Below are 20,000 nucleotides of genomic sequence, written 5' to 3' on the forward strand. Positions count from 1 at the left end.
AGCTGAAGAGAGCTATTTACATCTAAAAGTGGGTGAAAAGTTCAGAATGCGATGAAAGTTACTCACATCATTCAACACCAAATCAGAAGCGAGTCAGAAACACACACGAGGAGAGCAGGCAACTGCTAAACTCATGCCTTCAGAAACACAAGATCTGTGAATAAAGATTTAGGTCTGTTTTCAAAAGCAACCAGATGACAATAAGCATCTTTTGTTGTAGGAGTTCAACCTGGAGGTGTTGAAGGAATATCATCAGAAATCAAAAAAAAAAAAAAAAACTATTATATTATTTTTATTTCACTTGCTTCATTTTCTGTGATTTTCATTTTATTATTTTGTCCCAAAAACATCTCTCAGTTGAATGATTAGGAAAGCTATGCAGTGCAATTATGAATGTCACATGAGGGCAAAATATTTTGTAAGGGTGAATGGCACTTCATACATTGCTAAAATACTTACAACGGACAACGGATTATTTTTGTCTACAAAATGTTGTCCTTCATAAGTGGGTGCCCTGACATTTGTTAAGGTGTCCAGTAGCACATTGCTAAATACCAAGTCAAAAGAACCCACCCCAAGAGTTTTTATAAGAGACCCCCCATTCAAAGGATGTCCCTAACTCACCTACAAACAACAGATAAGGGTCACTCGTGAGCCCTTGCTTACTATGATCTGAGGAGAACACTAAATAAAGGTTTAGCTCAGTGAGAAATAATTCACAAACTGACATCTATCACGGCACCCCAGGGTTAGACAGGCAATAACAGATCGCCTTGTGCAGGAAGGGGAGCTAATGAAAAACTGTACACACACACACACACACACATACATATAAAGACAACCCTGGAGAGGACATGATAGGTGAATAATGTATTCATTTAAAGTGAAGTGATGACTCTTACAGATCAGAGGTCAAAATCTCCAGCACCTCCGCCTTCAGACTTTGGGAAGTTAGTAGAGATGAAAAATGTTAGAATGTGATGTAATAGACAAGGCAGAAGGACGATGATGGGATGGAAGAGAAACGCTGTGTCCTAACTTGTGTGAAGTCATTTTTAAAGGGATAGTTCACCCAAAAATGAAATTTCTGTAATCAATTTACTCACCCTCCCCCAATTACTCCAAAATAAGTTAATTTGTGTTCCAAAGATGAAGGTCTCACAGGTCGAACGACATGAGGGTGAGTCATTAATGACAGAATTTTCATTTTTGGGTAAACTACTTTAAGTTCAATAACTGAAAGAGAAATGGTGAAAATAGCAAGCAGTCACCCACAGAAGTCATGGATTAAAATGCGAAATATGTGATTTAGTGCATGATTAGGACACGGTGAGCACTGATTGGTTGCTGATGACAGAAATAGAGATCGAAGGGTATCTAGCTCGATACAACTCTGAAATTTTACCATCTTTTTCTGTTCGCTGATACTTGCAGCAGGTCACAATTAGCCTGATTCGAGAGCCCGTCCAGATATGGGGTTGCTTTCATGAGAGAACCATGAGGACAAGAAGGAGTGAGAGAAAGAGATGGAGAGGGAGAGCTGCTAAGGGCCTCTCCACAGGCTTCCTGACAGAAGAGCACGTCGGCCAGCTGTGGTGCTTATTTCTTTTCCGTGCCTCTGGCGGTCATATTACATACACACCATCCACAAACATTGAGGAGGCGTCGGTAAGGGATTTATTTAATTTTCTCGCTTGTTTTAGTGAGACCGAAACAGCTGCAAATTCCACTGTCTTGAATGTTATAAGCAGAAAATAATGTGCTTTTGAGGTAGCTAAGAACTGTAATGATAATGATGCAACTCATCAATTATTTATTTACAACAAACTTACAGATAAAGTATGATAAATCTGAAAACATGAAACATGGGTGTTCATGCATTAGCAGTTCATGCATTAGCAGATTAGTAAATGATAATGAAATTTTATTCTGTCATGTCATAATGCACATGGATTTTGGATGGTTAACTACTGTATACAATATGAACACTTTGTGAGTTCAAATGGTATAGTTACGGCATGCTAACCAGCCAAAACATGACCCCATGGTTCGTTTCTCTGGCTCAGGGGTCATATGAGACTGTAGAGTAGGTAATTTACTACCTGATTAAAGTCTCCTCCAGACCACAGCATTACTAGTGGAGGAAGAAAGAGACAGAGAAATGGATCTGTATTACTCTAGGTAGGCAGGATACATTATTCATCTGTGTTTTGCATGAAGCATGGTCTGCCAGCCACTGTCTCTAGTTCTCTCTCTCTGCTTCCTTGATCTTCTCCTGCCTCATTTTCTCGTCCCTATCCCTCATCACTCTTCTCTCTACAATTAGGAGAAGGGGTCAAGATCCATGGGAATTTCGTTCTGTTTTTACACGTATGGTTGATAACAAACAAGCAAGATAAATGAAATGCGTCAACTTAAGGAATCCCAGGAGTGACCAAAATGGTCTGAATCCAGGTGTCACCATTCAGAAAAAAAGAAAAGAATAGAAAGAAGATAATTAGGAGTCTGGTGATGGTAATTAGAATGTCTGTCTGTCTGAACAAATAATAATAATAACAAATAAAAATAATAATAATGTTAAAAATAAATAAATAAATACATAAAAAATGAAATTAAATAATATTATTAAATAAATACAGTATACATTCTAATCAATTGTAATGTAATAAACTGTATTCAGCCATTTCAGCAGGAACTCAAACTGAAAGCCTTAGACAAAAGAGTCTGTCCTACTCGCTCATCGCTGGAAACATGTTACGTTTTGGACAGGTTTTACCATTAATGCAGAGAGTATTTTCGAGATGTGCTTCAAGCTATTCAGAAAGTTATTTTGCATATTTCCCACTAAGAGTGCTTATGAATAAAAAATACCTGCTGAGAGACACCTGAAACTTCCCACAATGCTGAAAACAGTATACTTTAAAACATATGGGGAAACAGAAGCTTCAAAAAGGAGTAAATATGCTTAGCTGCAGAGTTCAAAAGTTTGACAACACTGACAACACAGAGCAACCCATTTCAAAGAATGCTATTATTATTAACATAATATACACTACTTGACATTAAATTGTCTGATTAATGGTTCTTTATTCATTATTATTATTCGTTTTTAATTGTTGAAATTGAAACTGAAATAATACATGATCTCTGTATTCATTTCTCTGAGGGAGAAACTAAAAGGTTATTCAAAGAGGGTTTTTGCATCAACTGTATCTTGTTCTTTTCGTTTGGCCATGCTGCTCTTGGGACACTTTGTGTGTTGCAATGATTTGATCAACACCAGAACGCTCATGTGTTTACTTAATAGAGCGGTGAAGTGAAACCCTTCTCTCTGGTCAGAGGCGTTTGATTGAAACAAATCTCTCCCGGGATCAGGCCTGTCTAATGCTGGTTGAGCGCTCTCTCTCTCTCTGTATGTATGCCTCACGTCCTCCTCTTCCCCTCTGTTTCTCCTGTGTGTACACCCCTCCCTCTCTTTAAACTCAGTGAGCGAAATATAAAATTAGCTCCTGCCTCTCCTAAAAACGTCCTCAATAACTCTCCCACTGAGAGGTAGAATACGAATATGTGACGTAAAGGAACTGACATACAACACATTTCCAAGATTTTCCTCATTTTAATGTCAATTAACATTTTAATTGTGTGAAATCCTGAAGGAATGGTTCACCTAAAATTACTCACCCTAAATGTATTAAAACAACACCTCACTACTATTTTTGTGCTAACAGACATATTCTAAATGTAATTTAAGCCACACTACTGAAATTTTGCAACTGTTGTTTTTTTTTTATCAGTCTGCTAACGTTTAGAAGCTCTCACAACATTTGAGATGATGCAAAACATGAATCAGCTGTATGAGCGATTTGTCTTGCCTCTTCAAGCTCACGTATCTCTGTAACCTTTCAGTGGAGGAAAGTAACAAGATGACCTTTAGCATGCACGCTCTTGTTCGCTGAGATGCAGAGGCCAGCCTGGAGGTAGTCATGCCCTTGACCTTTAGCCTCGACCATGCTGACAGAAGACAAGCGGTCCATATTTAATTTGTTTGTTTTTTGTTTTTTTTTCAAAAATCAGCCATCCTGACACTTTTTCCTCATTTAAACAAATTTTTATAAATCATACAACTCTGCACCGCTCATATACTCTGGTCTGGAACACCACAAACACAGAAAACACAGTTATGGATGGCTGTTGGACTGTACATAGTGTCTGCTGCTTGACCAATCAGATTCAAGGGGCGGGACTAGCTGTTGTATGACAGGAAAAGTGTGGTCAGATTTTCAGTCAGTTGGTGAAATTTCACAGACACAATCCAGTCGTTTATACGGGAATCCATGCAATCAGGAGTTTTACGTTGCGCAAGTTGTGCAGTGTTGACAAACATAAAGCTGCTCGGTTTGAAAGTTGATGGTAAAAGAAATAATTAGGGTGGATTACTCTGGCATGTAACCTCTGGTTTGATACAACTCAAACAGAGCGCTACAAATCCTGACATATGTGTTGAGCTGGGAATGAGAATGTGTAGTCAAGACAGATGTCTGAAAGTTTGGTTTAATCTACCGTCTCAACTAAACATCTCTCTTAGATTCAACCTCATCATTCGCCAGGATTTCAGACCAGACCAAACAGACTAATTCAGGTCTAAGTTTTACCAATCAAAGCCAGTCCAAAAAAAGCATGTCTATTTGGATGCCAAGTGTATGTTCCTGCTGTGTGCCAGGCATAAAGTGCATAAACAGGTGCCAATTTAGCGAGCCTTGCCAGTAGCTGACAACACAGTCCCAGACCAGCTTACCATAACACAAAATTCAACCTCTGCTCATTTCTAAGGTGCTGACAGTGATTTATGGTGCCAAAACAGCAAGAACTCAGTGTTTTAGTGTTTGGATATTCCTAAAACGTACCTTTAGGAGACTTCTGTCGTAACAGCTACACTCCTGTGAGACAAGGTAAGATTAATATGTGAACTTCTCATCGCTGTGGGTGGGCATCCCGGTGGGAGTCAGTAGGGGCACTGGTGAAAATGGAGCTGCTAATCTTTGATAGTCTTTCTTTAGGGCCGATAATAATGTTTGAGAAGTTAATTAGAGCTTTGGGACACTCTGGTACTAAGCAGAAGAGGATGAAAGACATCGATTAAAAGTGAATAGTACAGCCCAACTGATTTCAGTTCATCCTGAAAGAGTTACACCGGATTACTGCTCTTAAAAATACCTTTGTGTCTGTTTGTTTTGTCATTTTAGGAAGTGTTGTTAATGTCCTTGTCATGATTATAGGCTTCTGCTTGCTAAATCTAGAACAACACTGCACGAATGTCACTGTTTCAGATGAATTTAGGGGATTGCAAAAGATTTTTCATTGGAGGGCAGTCTTGGACTGCTTAGTGTGTCATGTTCACCTACGGACCATTAATTGCCTTCATCTAATCATGGACTCATAATCATTTTCTGGGAAAATTGTAGGTCACAGTCCTGCAGTGTGACTGGTCCTGCGGCTGCCGTCTAATGAAGAACCAATCAACAACCAGAAGCACAGAAATACACGATGGCTCATATCACACAGTCTGCCTGGGGTCACATTTTATGTAAGAAGCAACGATCGTAAAAGACAGGGGGAAAAAATAGTTCAAAAGTTTGGGTCATTAAGATTTTTGAAATAAGTCTCTTATGCACACCAAGGCTATATTTATTCGACAAAAAAGCAATAATGTGAAATCTTATAATTTAAAATGTTTTCCAATTAAATATGTCTTAAAATGCAATTTATTCCTGTTTGCAAAGCTTAATTTTCAGCATCTTTACTCCAGTCTTCAATGTCACACGATCGTTCAGATATCATTCTAATATGCTGATTTGCTGCTCAAGAAACATTTATTATTATCATCATCGATGTTAAAAACTAAACTTAAAAATGGTAAACTAAAGATGAAGTGTGTAATTTCTATGCCATTGGCTTAAAAAAACTAGTGCCGGTTTTCCCAATACTAGCCCCATCTCCGATAGGTAAGCCCAAAAACAGATAGTTCAGACAGAAAATGATGCTTTATTGGGAAATTTTTTGGTAAATCATCCTACAAATAGCTTTGTTAAAGCATTTAACATATTAAATTACACACACCACCTTTAACCAGTCATAGCACTAATTGCAAACAGTCTAATGAGCTAGCTGTGTGCATAGTGTGTATCAAAGCGATTAAATGCAGACACAGCAGATGAAAAGTTTTGAAGATGCACTGCAATTTCTGATTTAGGGAATCTAATCAATTAGCAAACAACAAATGAACCGGGCTCAGCGGTTCCACTTTCATTTGCACAATTAGACCAGTGTGCAACTGCTCTTGCCATCTTAAACAAACATCCCAATCACAGTTTCTTAATTGTAGTAAGTTTTTTTTCCCCTCTCTTTTTAATGCTGTAATTTACATTGACAAAAGAGAACAGTACCTATGAATACGCCGTTGACCAAAACATCTCTGCTACTCGCTGAGAGCAAACACACACATACAAAGACCAGACCATGCCAGGCCACTGGTACACAGGCAAAATTGCCATCTGAGGTGAGTGTGTGTATAGAACATAGTCTTGTGTATTATTCATGAGGAGAGCAGGTGGTTTAGAGGAGTCAGTCGCTGATAGCGTCTCACTCATTCTGTACACATAAGCCTCATTTCATCTACCTGACTCCAAATATTTGCAGTGATAGTTTTTCTTCCTCAAAAAAACCTCTGGGAGAGCTAACAAATGTCACATTCAGATCTATTTCACATGCATGATTTTCATTTTTGCACTGTGTTGGGAGAGCAATAACTAAACATAGCAAAGCTGTTAGCAAATAGGGTGACCATTTGTCCTCTTTTCCACCAGAAATGTCCTGGATGGGATTCCTAAATTGCCGAATTATTTTTTAATTTTGTTATTTTTTTTATTGACCTTAGACAGGTTATACGTCTTTTTAAGCTTAAAGGCCTGTTCACACCGGGACGAATTCCGCGCGCGATATTCGCCGACGTTTAACGCCTCGTGACTAAACAAAGGGCGCCAATGTGAGTGTGCACACCGACGCGAAAAACGCCACGCGTAAAAGAGTCATTTTTTAAAAAACGCTTCGGGTTCGTTTTTTTGGTTTGACGCACCGCGTCAAAAACTATACGACCAATGAGAATGGCACTTTTGCACACGTGTCTGGAGCTTCTGAAGTTACAGTAAAACACAACTTGGGGGCGCTCAAACACAAAACTGTCTTGCTGTGAGCACACATACGTAACGGCGAAGAAGATATACGCCAAGTAGCGTCTACACTGCCGGGAAGAAATAAGACGAAGAAGATGCAAGGCAAGATGAATGTAGAGTTGCTGGTCTCGTTGGTGTCGGAACACAAAGAACTATATGACAAACGTGACAGCGATTACAAAAATCTTGATAAAAGAGAACTGTTATGGAGTGGTATTGCACAGCAAATGGGCCTTGATGGTGAGTTTCATTTAATTTAATTGTCTTTCATGTACGTTCCTACAAACGTTTGACAATCGCCATCGTTTGTGTGCTGTAGTGGAGGAGGTAAAACACAAATGGAAAAGCCTGCGAGATACATATACACGAAAAAAGCGCGAAGATGATTGCCGAAGTGGACAGGCTGCTAAAAACAAGAAGACGTGGAAATTTATGAAGGTCATGGAGTTCCTCGCAACATCAACTGAATTTCGAAGGTAATATTATTAGAACATTACAATACATAGCTGTGTGAGCTCTGCTATAATGCATTGACATTAAACATTGATTAACATGATATCATTGCATGTTCCCTGTTCACCATGCGATCACACCTCTAGTTCAATATATTAGTTTATGTTCTGTGTATAGGTAACCTCTGCTGAAATTTTGTTGCCTGACATATGGTACATTAAAATTTGTATGAATCTAAACTAAATTAGTAATTAAACATTAAGCTCTGGAGTATTTTGTCAAGATGGGTATGAAGTGTGGCATGGCCCACAGTGTGAGTTATTGTTTCTGATGTAAACTGAATTTGTCTTTACAGTGTTCACAGCAATATTTCTCCTGAAAATATGAATGAAGGGGTTGAGCAAGTGGTGGTTCAAAAAGAAGTCAGCGACAGAGAAGAAGCATCAGCAAGCACGTCTCCAGGATCATCCTTCTCCAGCCCAACTGTGACCAGGTCTACTTTCAACAAAAGAAAACGGCCAGAGACACCAGACTTGTTGGACCGGTACCTTTTATCCAAAGAAGCCAGGGAAAGTGAGAAAGAGGAACGCAGAAGAGAGAAAGAGGAGCGCAGAGAGCAACGAAGAGAGCAACAAAATGATGAAAATTACTTGTTTGCTCTTGGCTTGATACCAGCACTAAGGAGATTGTCCCCAGCCGTACAGTCTTCAGTCAAATTAAAAATACATCAGCTGTTGCATGATGCTGAGTTTGGCCAGGCCTCTTCTGCTTTTTTTCCACAGCAGTCACCGGTGTCCTACCATCAGGTCCCCCCACAGACCCCAACAAACTATGGCTGCTCTACAACTTCTTGGCTACCCTAATAGATGTTTACTGTATACATTTTAATTCTGTATTTTTTTTGTTTGTTTTTTTACATTCAAGAAATTTAGTTGAAAATGGCCGTTTCATAAATGTTTATTTGCACTATTGTTCACTTGCACTACAGTCATTGTGACTTATTTGCACAACCTTTTCTGACGCCCTTTTTTACTTTATGTTTGTGATTGTTATTGCAACTTGTAGTTCATTAAAAAATGTTTCATTTTTCCAAAAGAAATTGTGCATAAGTGACTTGAAAGTAATGTAACATATTTTGGGATTTGGCATATATTTGTACATAAGTATTCTTGACCTCTTATTGAAATAGCTATGTGGCTAATTATGGAGTCACTGCATTTATAGGCAACAGTTATCAATCTACAGGAACATAACCATTTTGGGCACAGCATTGTGCAGGGAATGAGAACATTTTAAAGAAAATGCTAGTAAAAATGTTTATTAAAAATACACATTTTCAAAAATACAACTTACATTTAGTTGTAAATAAGTATATGTTGAAGTGACCAAATACTTTACTTTTTGCAAAAAAAAACTATGCTTTAACTTTGATAGAACATGTTATATCAAAAATATTTAATTTGCTGTGGTGAGTGCTGCCATATTAATTAATGAAGAATCAGATGCAATAGATTTGATAGTGTATTCAAGTTCACAGAAATTGTATATATACACATACACTAGCAGTTTTCTCAATGGAAAATGTAATTAAAATGGCTCAAATTTATAGGTTGATATTATCTGTTCCCCAGAGCATGGTTCACATGGTCATACTGCCAAGCAACTTCTCCTGCTGGTGAGTTGAAGTACTCTTTGTACAGTTCTCGGACATTTTGGGCCTCCACAGATGCCCGCTGCCCCCTACAATGTTCAAAGCCTTGTAGTGGTTGCTCACAATCATGGTCATCCTCTGTGGCACGATTCTGGTCATTTCCGTTCGGGCGCAAATAATTGCACAACGCACAAGCAGCTTTGACAACTTTGTCAACAACACTTGGTTGAACCTGTAAAGTTCTTTGGAAAACCCGGAAGCGTTGACTGAGGATGCCAAATACATTTTCAGAGATGCGCCGTGCCCGAGACAAACGATAATTGAAAATTCTCTTGTCTGTGGGGAGGCGGCGTCCAGGGTATGGCCGGAGGAGATATGGTTTCAGCGGAAAAGCTTCATCCGCCACAATGACATGGTTAACTTTTCCCAGCTCAGGAGCACCTGGAAGTTCACTTGGTGGGGGAACATTCAGAGTTCCATTTCTGAGTGCCTTTCCCAGTACAGAATTGGCAAAGATTCCTCCATCACTGTTGCTGCCATAGCTCCCCACATCAACCACCAGGAAGCGGTAATCTGCATCAACTAAGGCCAGCAATACAACGGAGAATGTACCTTTATAATTAAAGTATAGAGAACCAGAGTTTGCAGGGGCCTGGATGAATATGTGTTTCCCATCCATGGCTCCCAAGCAGTTAGGGAAATTCCATCTTTCATGGAATCTCCTGGCTGTACTCCTCCACATCTCTTCAGTAGGCACTGGCAAATGTTCATCTCTGAGGCAGTGCCACAATGCATCACAGGTTTCACTCACTATCGAAGCCACAGTTGACACACCAAGTCGAAAGCTGAACGCAATAGAGCGGTACGAGTCCCCAGTGCTTAGAAAACTGAAATAGAAATACTAATTTTTAACAACGCTCCACATATGTTTTTACAACATTCTTTGAAGTGAAGAATTATGTAAACGAACTCACCGTAAACACACGGCCAAACGCTGTTCTGGGTCGATTGGTTTACGGTAGTGTGTCTGTTCTTTCGTCAGCAAGGGAGCCAGTTGTTGAAGTAAATTTTCGAACTCACTGACGGACATTCTAAAATACCCCCGAAAACGCTCATGATACATTTTCAGCTCTTGTACCAGTCGATAAAACTCCCCATGTTCTTCTCTTCTCGTAACTATGGGATGTACCCAAAATCGGCGTCTTTTCCGGCGTCTTTCCTCATTCAACAGAACAATAATTTCTTCATCGCTGGAACTGGAGCTAGAGTTACTGGTGCTTGAAATATTCATGTTTTCTTTGTATGATTCTGACAAGCGCGTAAATACTTGCACTCTTCTTCTGAGTGAAAAGCGAGTTTAAGAAGCGTAAAGTTGCGCAGCGCCACCTTGTGTACAGGGGTATTTCTGTTTTACATTAAGCGCCATCTAATGTCAGGGAATGAATTTGCATGTTCACTCGGCTCATCGTCAGCGAAAATCGCTTGGGTGTGAACACAAAAAACGTGTTGGAAAACGCTGGCGAATAACGCGCGCCGATATTCGTCCCGGTGTGTACGGCCCTTAAGGTGGATGAAAATGAGGCTGTGTCTATAAACTTAGTCTTTACATTGGCACACACTGTATAAAGGTCCTAGATCATGTAATTTTTTTAATCTGTTCTGTGGAGTTTTCGTCGACTTTAATATAGTTTTTATTTTATTTATTTTTTTCAGCTATACAATCAGTGTATTATTAAACCAACAGCATGCAGACATTGTACATAATCCACCAATCCTGGTGTGTGAGAAGGAGGGATCTATAAAAATGAGGACTGTAGCATGTCAATATTAAAACAAAGCCAAAACCTTTACATTTTAGGCAATTTAGAAATTAATTATGTCAGGGAAAAAGAGGAAGCATGGTCTCTAAACTATAGTGGTTTACAAACCAATACATTTATGTAATTTTCCCACTTCTTTTATTGTGTCCACTTCTGTGTCTCACAGTTAAATGCTGTTTTTGTGACAATGGATACACTGAATGCACCAGTGACTGCGTCAGCTGGCTATAGTGAAGTTGAACACATTTGTTGAAACTGATTGACTGTGTGCAATGATTTGTTTGTGGGTAATAAAGAAAATCTCACTTCCCGATGGCATACCTAGTCATGCATAACCTTTGTGAACTTCCCATTGTATATATATATTTAACCGCTTCTCTCTGAACCACTTAAGTGAAAGTATCTTTTAAATGTAATGTCTAACTATGTGGCAAACAGCAACCATGAAATTATACAGCCGTGGTCTGAAGGACACACTGTCATAATAAAGCCAAGCGCATACAGCTGTAAACCACAGGGTCAGTTAAATGCTGTGCGTTCAGAAAACATCAAAGATAAAAATGCCTTGTACAATGCAAGCTCAGGCTTGGAGATGCATTCTTAAAATTTCCACGTTGTGTATTTTAATTTTCTTGACTGAAAAATGGTCTTACTGTGCTAAACTATTTTATAACACCAGCTACATATATAAAATAAATTTACTAGAAAAATCACAATTATTGTTTTTTTCAGTTTTAAAAGTTAATAATACAATTATATAATATATAAAGAAAAAAGTCTATGAATTCATCAAATACATCAGGGAAATATTTGTATTCAGAAAACCTTATAATAATATATACAGCCATAAATTATCCCAAATAGAAACAAACAAATCAATATATTGTTGGCAGTGAGGAAAAGCACCTTCCTTTTGCCTGCTGCAACAAATGCAACAAGAAGCGTGTAAATATCATATGACACCAGAGCGGACATAAGGATAAGGGACAGAAACCCCTCTTTTTTATTCATCTGTGCATGTATCTAGTCCTGTCTTGGACATGCAAAATCTGTCAATGTGCTCACCACAAGTTTGCTATGTTGCATGCTGCAATGTGATTGCAAGGGTGAGAATATTGTGTCTTACATTTTTTTTTATATTTTTCCACCAATGAAAACATTTTCAAAGACACTCAGAACCGAATTTCAAAGGAACACACAGTAATAGTGTTTGAGCGATTAAATGAATTACTGATACGAAAGAACCGAATGATTCATTTTTTTTAAATGAATGAATGGGTTAAATGAATGATTCAATGAATCACTCATATAAATGAATCAGTGTTGTGAATGAATAATTCAGTGACTCACTTTAGAGGTGATTTATCGCCACCTACTGGCGACATCACACAACCTGCAGAGAGAGTGACTGAAAAACACACAGACTGACAGGCTGTCTGAAACAGACACAGACAAGTGGTGTGATACAAACAAATGGCCATATCATTATTTTTAGAGCTATTTCACACTAAGTTTAGCCATGCTACAAGTCTCTACATGCGGCTAAGCTCTATGCAGCACTGAAGTTCAGAAGCTTTCCTGTTAGTTTGAAAAATGTGACAGAAAAGAAAGGAAGGCATAGGAAGTAAAGCAAAGGTAGGGAGAGGGGTAGTAAACAGCAAAAATAATGGTCGTGTGGAAAGGAACAGTATGGTGGTACTGCCTGCCTGGCTCATAGCAGTGATAAGCCAGCTATCTCAGCTCAGTTTATTGGGAACAGTGTCTCCCCATTTATCAAGCAGCAGGGAAGATGGAGGATCCAACTCACCTCTCACTTTGTTTTTCGTTGCCGCCACTGGAATCGAATAGCGTGATGGGGAGGGGAAGGATGGAGAGGATGGAGGGAAGGAAGAAAGGAAGACAGGGAAGGACAGACAGGTTCAGAGGGAGAGAAAGAGAAGGACAGGAGGAGAAAACATTTGATTAGAACAGGCCAGTTTCAAGAGGGTTTCAACTGTGTCAAACTAGCATACTAATCGTCCTGCTGTGGAAGTCTCACTTGCATCTGTCTGATGCACAACAATGAACCACTTTAAATGGAAAGCCATTCAAGAGTGCTTGTCATTTGCAAACACCATCCACTATGAACTAGAGCTTCACAATATACTGGTGGAAATATTAAACCACACAGGTAGACAGGCCTGTGCCTCTATACATGTTCAAAAATTCCTGATGCACTCATATGTGACACTCTCTGTCAGCATCTACGGTATATACAGTATGGCATAATATTTTTTTCATAAAACCTTGATTTAATTTAACTCTAAATGAACTATAAAATAAACAGAAACATATCTATACAAATAACAAAATTAATACACAAATAAAAATATAACAGAATGGGCTTAATAGTGTGTGCAGAATGTTGTTTTATTGATTAACATATGTATAAAAGTATATGTGTGATATTTTTATTTTCTTACAGTAACTTGAATTACAAAATTACAATGCAAACGTTTATAAATTAAGAGAAATATATTTTTTACTTGTCTCCACAACATGAAGAAAGAGATGTTCTTCTTTTGTAAGAATTTCAATGATTGTTATTTTTCCATAAATAACAATAACATACTGTAAAAATTATCAACAAAATTGCATTACAAAATGGACATAATATTTTAATATAGACACTTTTTTCAATACACATAATATTATTATTAATAAAACAATTAACTTTGATGTTTTTGAAGATATTAAAATATCACGTTTATTGTAATGGGAAGTTACAAAATATAGCATGCAGCTAAATGTTTGTGTGTGTGTGTTTAATTGCAGTTACTGTACAATGACTGTAATTAAGATAAATACTATTTTTTATTTTTATTTTGTAATTTAAATTATATTGTAATTTAAATATGTTTAACACAATTAACTGAAAACCAGATCAAGTGATTGTCAAAATTGCCAGTTACAGTAAAATGTAAATGATGTCTCAGAAAATAGGATTTGTGCACCTAATGCTTTTCTTTTCTTTATTTATGGGACACCAAGTATACAGTATTCATGGAAAACTTGCTTTGTAAAAGATTCTCAGTGCTATGAGCACAAGAAAAGAGTTGGATTGTTTTGTGGAATCTGTGTCGGTAGACGAGTAGAGCCACAATCCTTTGTTACATCATTGTTTGGTGAATGGCTATTGATCAGACTATTGAAGAGCTTTCTTCTACAAACTTTTAGCCAGACACAACAAGCTGTTGTTTGTCTGTCTGACAAACCGTCCTAATTCAGCCCATCTTCTTGTGTGTGCACCAGAAGCATCCACTCAAACAAAACTTTCCATTTATATACCATTAAAGCTGAGTGCTTATAATGCCCAATTATTGTACACAACATTCACAAGACGCAATACTATAGACTGAAGCTGAAAATGGCTCCTAAATATTTCAGATAACAGAAAACAAGTGTCTAATGACAAAGTAAGTGGCAGCAAGGTGCATTTTTATAAATTTAACGTGTATTTCTATGACTCAGGTGGGGTCCGGGGTCTTTCTGATAATTGTTGCAATCAAGAGGGAAGGGTGCACTTTTTGAAAATCGATTGGCTTAGTTCAAAGATGGTGAATGATCAAACTTGAAGCCAAGTGTGTGTTAAAAGTCAAAAAGGGAAGAAATCAAAAGGAAAGGAAACTTCACAAGTCTTTCAGCTTCGCATTCTGAGCAGAATCCAAAAGTGTTATCCTGAAATTCACCTCACAGTGAACTGTGGATAATTTGTTAGTGCTCTGAAGGCACAAGGTTCTACGTGTCTTCCAAAAACGAGTAAAAAAGACAAGATAAAATAAACTAATATTCCCCCAAACTCACAGGAATCAAATGTATCTAAAAGTCTGATCTGCCTTTGGGTGTCAATAAAACCATAAAACCTTTTCAATGCAATGTGGTCTGTACAACTATTTCAGGGCTCTAGAGTGTGACCTAATTTCTCAATGTTGCGACTAATAAAAAAAATCAGAGGTTGCACTGGTGCGACCAGCCGTTTGAGGGAAAAAGAAATCTCTGCGAATCTGAAAGTCTCACTGTGGTTCAACAACAGACACTAGAGCCCTGCATTTCAGCCTGATGTGCTCCGAATTTTTTATGCCCCTCGAGTCGGGCTTCGGGCCAATTTTCAAGTCATAGTTCAGACGTGGGCCGGACCTCCTGCCTGTTTTATACTTCTTCTTCCATTTATATTTTAGACATCCATCAATTAGTGATGATTTTTTTTTTTTTTTTTTTTTTTTTGTGGAAACAACACAAGACCGTGCTGCCGCGACTGTCAAGAGCGACTCGACAGTGTTTATTTTCCCTCAGCAGCACTCACCAGTTTCAAATAGGCTACATGCAATAAGCTTAAGCTTGCCACAAAGCACCGGCAAAAGTAATTACCATAAATGTCATAAATTATTTACTAATAAACCAGTGTTTTCTGAGTCTGTGTTGCAAGGATGAAGTTGTCGATCCTGATGCACCATCTCCTAATTAGATGCGCCGTTAGAGAGAAGTGCATCTTCACAGATTATGATTATAATGAAAGAGTTTTTGTTTTCGATTTGTTTTATTTAGTTAAGTAGTCATTTAAAGTTTCCTTTAGATATATTTTGTCTGTGAGGCATGTTGTCACTGAGTTTTTGGTTAATTTTTGTACTATTGTTAAAGACGAGATGCAGAAAGCGCATCATGTTAGTTTTCTTTATTTTATAAAAGCACAATGTTTTGTTGATATTGTGAGTACACACAAATAAAAGTAGACCCTTTGCCGTTACGAATGATGTATTACTCTTATCTTTATGTGAAAAAATGACTGCGTATCTACTGAAAAAAAAAAAATGCAAGTGATCGTGCTGACGTCTGCATGTCCTGAAGAGTCTCTGCTCCGACTATTGGATATAAAGTACCGCACATTTATCTAGGTGTAATGTTTAAACATTGTTATATGCTTGAACTGTTTTATATCTCAAGCAAGTCGTGATTATTTGAAAATGCTAAATCGATAGGCTCATTGTCTGCAGCAGGCTGATGGTCGTTACTTTAAAAAAAAAAAAAAAAAACTAAAACTAAAACTGTGTTAAATACGATGCGGTCGAAAATTTTTGTGCTGGTGCACCTAAGAAAAAAAGTTATGCACATATTACGTTTAGGGTAGGATCAATTTGCTTACCCCCCCTCCCCCCCAAAAAAATGCATCAAATCATATGAATTTATGATAAATTTATGGTGCTGCATTTAGCAGACACTTCTTTTTTTATCCAAAGCCACTTCCACTTTTATCCAAAGCATTCCTGCTCTCTCTGACAATCGAACACATGATCTTGGCGTTTCTTGCACCTTATGCTCTACAGGAAGGAAGCTGCCATCTTGTAAAATAGTTAATTGTCCTCATAAGACCTGACTGTTTGTAAACATTCACGAGGGATCAAAATTAAGATTTGGTTTAGTTCTGGTATAAAGTTAGAAAAACATAACCCAGATTTTCATAAAAATGAAAAGAAGTAGCTATGAAGTCACCAAGTGGCCCTCCATGTGGAGATTTGCTGAGGGCCTTCCACTTTAAAATAGAGATGACAAATGATTAATAGCTTCCAAAATAAAAAAAAATGTGTTTACTTTATATATGTGTTTGTAAGTTTGTGTATTTATATAAACATCATTAATGTGCATAGTACACACACATTATTTTGTTGAAAAAAAATATATATATATTTTCGATGACCGTTTGACAGCACTACTTTAAACCCATTTTTGGTTGAATGTTTGAGTCTTTCAGGCCTTGGTGGAAATCATGGCAAAGTTTTGAGTGACAGCAACTAAGCAGCGCCATCCAGGGATGCCTTACACAAGTCTGAATGTGTAGGAAGGGAAAAGAAGTGCAAAGGGTGACAAAAAAAGCCAAAAAGTTGACAAAATCCCAATATGCCATTTTGAGAATTCTGGCCATCGGTGAATAATTCAACACACTTGCATTATTCATGATGGGAAAAGCTAAGATCAAGAGGCAGAGACCTTCGGTACCATGCTTGACAACTTGTAGGTGCAGCCTTGCTCAATGCACACTACACCAAACCCACAACAGCATCCACACACATGCACTAAAAAACAATGAAGGATGTCCCAGTTGGGCTAGTTTGTCTTCAGATTATTTATTGACTCAGTTGAGAGTCCTAAACTTTTGTTTCAGAGGAAAATACCTGCCACTAAATCTAAGCGGTAAACTCTGCTGTCTGTAATGCCATTATGATGTTTGAACAACCCAAAGAAGAGGAGAAACAAATAGACTAGATTTCAGCCATACTGATGAAAACACTTGCTATTGGTGGACTATGGAATGGGACTCATTCCTCAGTTGACGTTCCAGAACACGTTCCTAATAGGAAGTTCAATATGACACTATTTGTGGGGGAATTACAGGCATCTGTATTGCTGAAGATCAGCTTTGAGGTGACTTTGAGATTTAAGGTGAATCAGACAGAGAAAATGGAAGTTAAAAAGATAGATTAGTCGGGACAAAATATAAGCTGTGTTCCAAAACCCGATGAGCCCGCTAAAAAGAAAATATTTCAGGGCATCCTAGGGACACTCTAAAAGTGACTGCAAAAAAAGCTAACTATAGTGGGAAGATTAGCTTAACCATTGGCTTGCGTTTGGGGCGGGCCTATCTATTTGGCCAACCAATAGCAGATGGAGAGAATGTTTGTAAAAACCTGTTTGTTTTTGATAACCCATGTCGTGCTAATGAAGCAGAAGTGATGCCTTTCACCTTTCATTTATGTTCACTTGTAACTTAAAAAGTGATGTCAGATCTGTAGACTTTTCAGGTCTATGATAAAAAGGACTGATGAATGAGGACTAAAGCTTCCGTTACCATAGAGATAAAGTTCCATGTCTCCTGTATACTTAGAAGAGTTATATTTCAGCCAACGTATGCAAATAATTAGTCTTTACAATTCTTACTAATGCATGTTGTCAAGATTTTGATCAGAAGTTGAATTTGTGGGTCATAGTGTACTATCTGATCTCTCTTTCTCTTTATTTGTAACTATAGATTTACATTTATTCAACCTTTTTTCTCCTTCAGGCCCTTTAAATATTTAAAAGGTCCTTTAACAGCATCATACTGCATGCAAATCATGAGCAGAAGTCAGCACTCTGCACCTTTCAAGCGCTTGAGTGGTGGCAGTGAGGCAATGGCTCCTGATTGCTAATACCCTGTTTGTGCCGTTTCAGAATGGTAATTTGACAATTTAGCGTAGCCGCAAGCACTCGACGCGCTATAGCGCCCCGGTGAGAGGGAGAAATAAATAGCATGAAATCAAATGAAATAACATGAAATAAAATCAGGAAGAGCCAGTGTTTAGAGCTCATTACTTCTGCACTCCTGCAGAGGCAATGAGGCAAAATAAAATCAGCATCTTTCACACATACTCTCTCTCTCTCTCTCTCTCTCTGGATATTTTGTTCTTACCAAAGTGATAATATGAGCTCATATCTCAGTCACAAGACTACTGATATAGTCATGAGTGAAATAAGACACTATAACTCACTAGATCAGGATACATATACTTATGAGAGAGAGGGGGGGATACAAAGCCCTCTTAGTTTTTTTATTTTTATTCTTAAGGTCAGTACTAAAAAACAAAACAAACAAACAAACAAAAACCTTGCAACATTAATACTAAATAACACTTTTAACTAATACTAACAATTATCAACATTTTACAGTTTACAGTTTATGACCTCATGGTTTAAACAGTAGTTTAAAAAAGCAGTATAGTGGTTTCTATTTAGTGTTTTAGGAGGGGAAAAATCCAAAGAGCTTTTTGCCAGGGTCCTTTATCACCAGTAAAACAGAAATAACAGACACAAATCTGATTTCCTTTGGTTACATTCTGTTTGTTGATGCATCTTCAGTACCATTCTCATTCTTTTATTCTCTCTCACACACTTCTTCTTTCCATATTTCATGCTCATAATCAAAAGAAAGCAGTCCCTGAGATACAAAGAGTGTGATTTGGATCCAGGTTAATCCAAGTCACTCACCTGAGATATTATAAATGTCACACAGGGGCTTCTCAAGAATTGTAGTGCTTTCATCCAATGCTGCGTGTTAAACGGGTTCAAATGACACCCTGATCTAAATATGATCTGGATCTTCCACCATACATATGACAGAAAAAATACAGCAAAAATGTATGTATATTTCCTACTTTATAAAAAAAGAAAAAAAGAAAAAAAAAGAATAATAATAAGGACATAATTAAAATGTTACATATATTTTCCATTTCGATTAATTAAAAAAAGTTTAACCACCATAAAAAAAGAATAAAATAAATAAATAAATAAATAAATATCTTCGAAAACTTCTCAACTTCTACATTTGTTTTATTTCAGTGAAGTTCAGGGACAGTTATTTTTTAAGTTATTAATGCACACAATTTTTTATTACTTTTATTTTGTTTATACAGTACAAAAAAAAAAAAGTTCAAAACATCCTTCAAAACATCTTCAATGTTCCAGGTTTATTTTGAGGTTAACTATCCCTTTAATGGCCATTCATGTCATTTTCAGAGAGGCTGTTTGTAAAAGAAAAAACCTAAAAAGGGTTACTGAATGCCAGCTTAATTCTAAATTCTAAATTATTTGATTAATTGTCTGTGAAATGCTTCTACCACTTCTATTCTTTGCAGTAGGAGCCATTGGTTAAACAATGGTTGTGATATGCATAATTCAATTCAAAATTGTATTTATTTATTTATTTTTTGCAGCATGGAGCAGCAATTGACATAATTGGACATAAATAAAACTAATTGGATGTGAGCAGGTTGATTCTGT

The 20,000-nt window shown here is 37.4% G+C and overlaps 3 protein-coding genes across 3 annotated transcripts in view; 1 reads left to right on the plus strand and 2 right to left on the minus strand.

Annotated features, from left to right (window-relative positions):
* LOC113053895 (cell adhesion molecule 2-like) overlaps positions 1–13,069 on the minus strand; it is a gene marked incomplete at its 5' end in the record, with an annotated part of 85,565 nt that extends 72,496 nt beyond the window's left edge. The window contains one exon of the mRNA XM_026219074.1: positions 12,961–13,069. Coding sequence (XP_026074859.1) covers positions 12,961–13,069 — 109 coding nt within the window. The remainder of the gene's footprint in view (positions 1–12,960) is intronic.
* LOC113054226 (uncharacterized) lies at positions 6,948–8,591 on the plus strand. Its single transcript, XM_026219603.1, has 3 exons — positions 6,948–7,469; positions 7,549–7,705; positions 8,038–8,591. The coding sequence occupies exons 1-3, from the start codon at positions 7,325–7,327 to the stop codon at positions 8,543–8,545; spliced, it is 810 nt and encodes a 269-aa protein (XP_026075388.1). The 5' UTR covers positions 6,948–7,324; the 3' UTR covers positions 8,546–8,591.
* On the minus strand, positions 8,985–10,908 carry LOC113054225 (protein ALP1-like). The gene is made up of 2 exons (XM_026219602.1): positions 10,308–10,908; positions 8,985–10,220 (listed from the first exon to the last, which is right to left on the minus strand). The coding sequence occupies exons 1-2, from the start codon at positions 10,622–10,624 to the stop codon at positions 9,299–9,301; spliced, it is 1,239 nt and encodes a 412-aa protein (XP_026075387.1). The 5' UTR covers positions 10,625–10,908; the 3' UTR covers positions 8,985–9,298.
* Positions 13,070–20,000: the final 6,931 nt, after the last annotated feature.

Source organism: Carassius auratus, chromosome 35 (genome assembly GCF_003368295.1).
Source record: "Carassius auratus strain Wakin chromosome 35, ASM336829v1, whole genome shotgun sequence".
Taxonomy (NCBI): Eukaryota; Metazoa; Chordata; class Actinopteri; order Cypriniformes; family Cyprinidae; genus Carassius; species Carassius auratus.

Excerpts from the sequence above, each read along its gene's own strand:
- LOC113054226 (XM_026219603.1), top strand. The coding sequence starts at position 7,325 with ATGCAAGGCAAGATGAATGTAGAGTTGCTGGTCTCGTTGGTGTCGGAA. Across the intron at positions 7,470-7,548 it reads ACAGCAAATGGGCCTTGATG|TGGAGGAGGTAAAACACAAA; the intron begins GTGAGTTTCATT and ends TGTGTGCTGTAG. Across the intron at positions 7,706-8,037 it reads ACATCAACTGAATTTCGAAG|TGTTCACAGCAATATTTCTC; the intron begins GTAATATTATTA and ends TTGTCTTTACAG.
- LOC113054225 (XM_026219602.1), bottom strand. The coding sequence starts at position 10,624 with ATGAATATTTCAAGCACCAGTAACTCTAGCTCCAGTTCCAGCGATGAA. Across the intron at positions 10,221-10,307 it reads CGTTTGGCCGTGTGTTTACG|TTTTCTAAGCACTGGGGACT; the intron begins GTGAGTTCGTTT and ends TTTCTATTTCAG.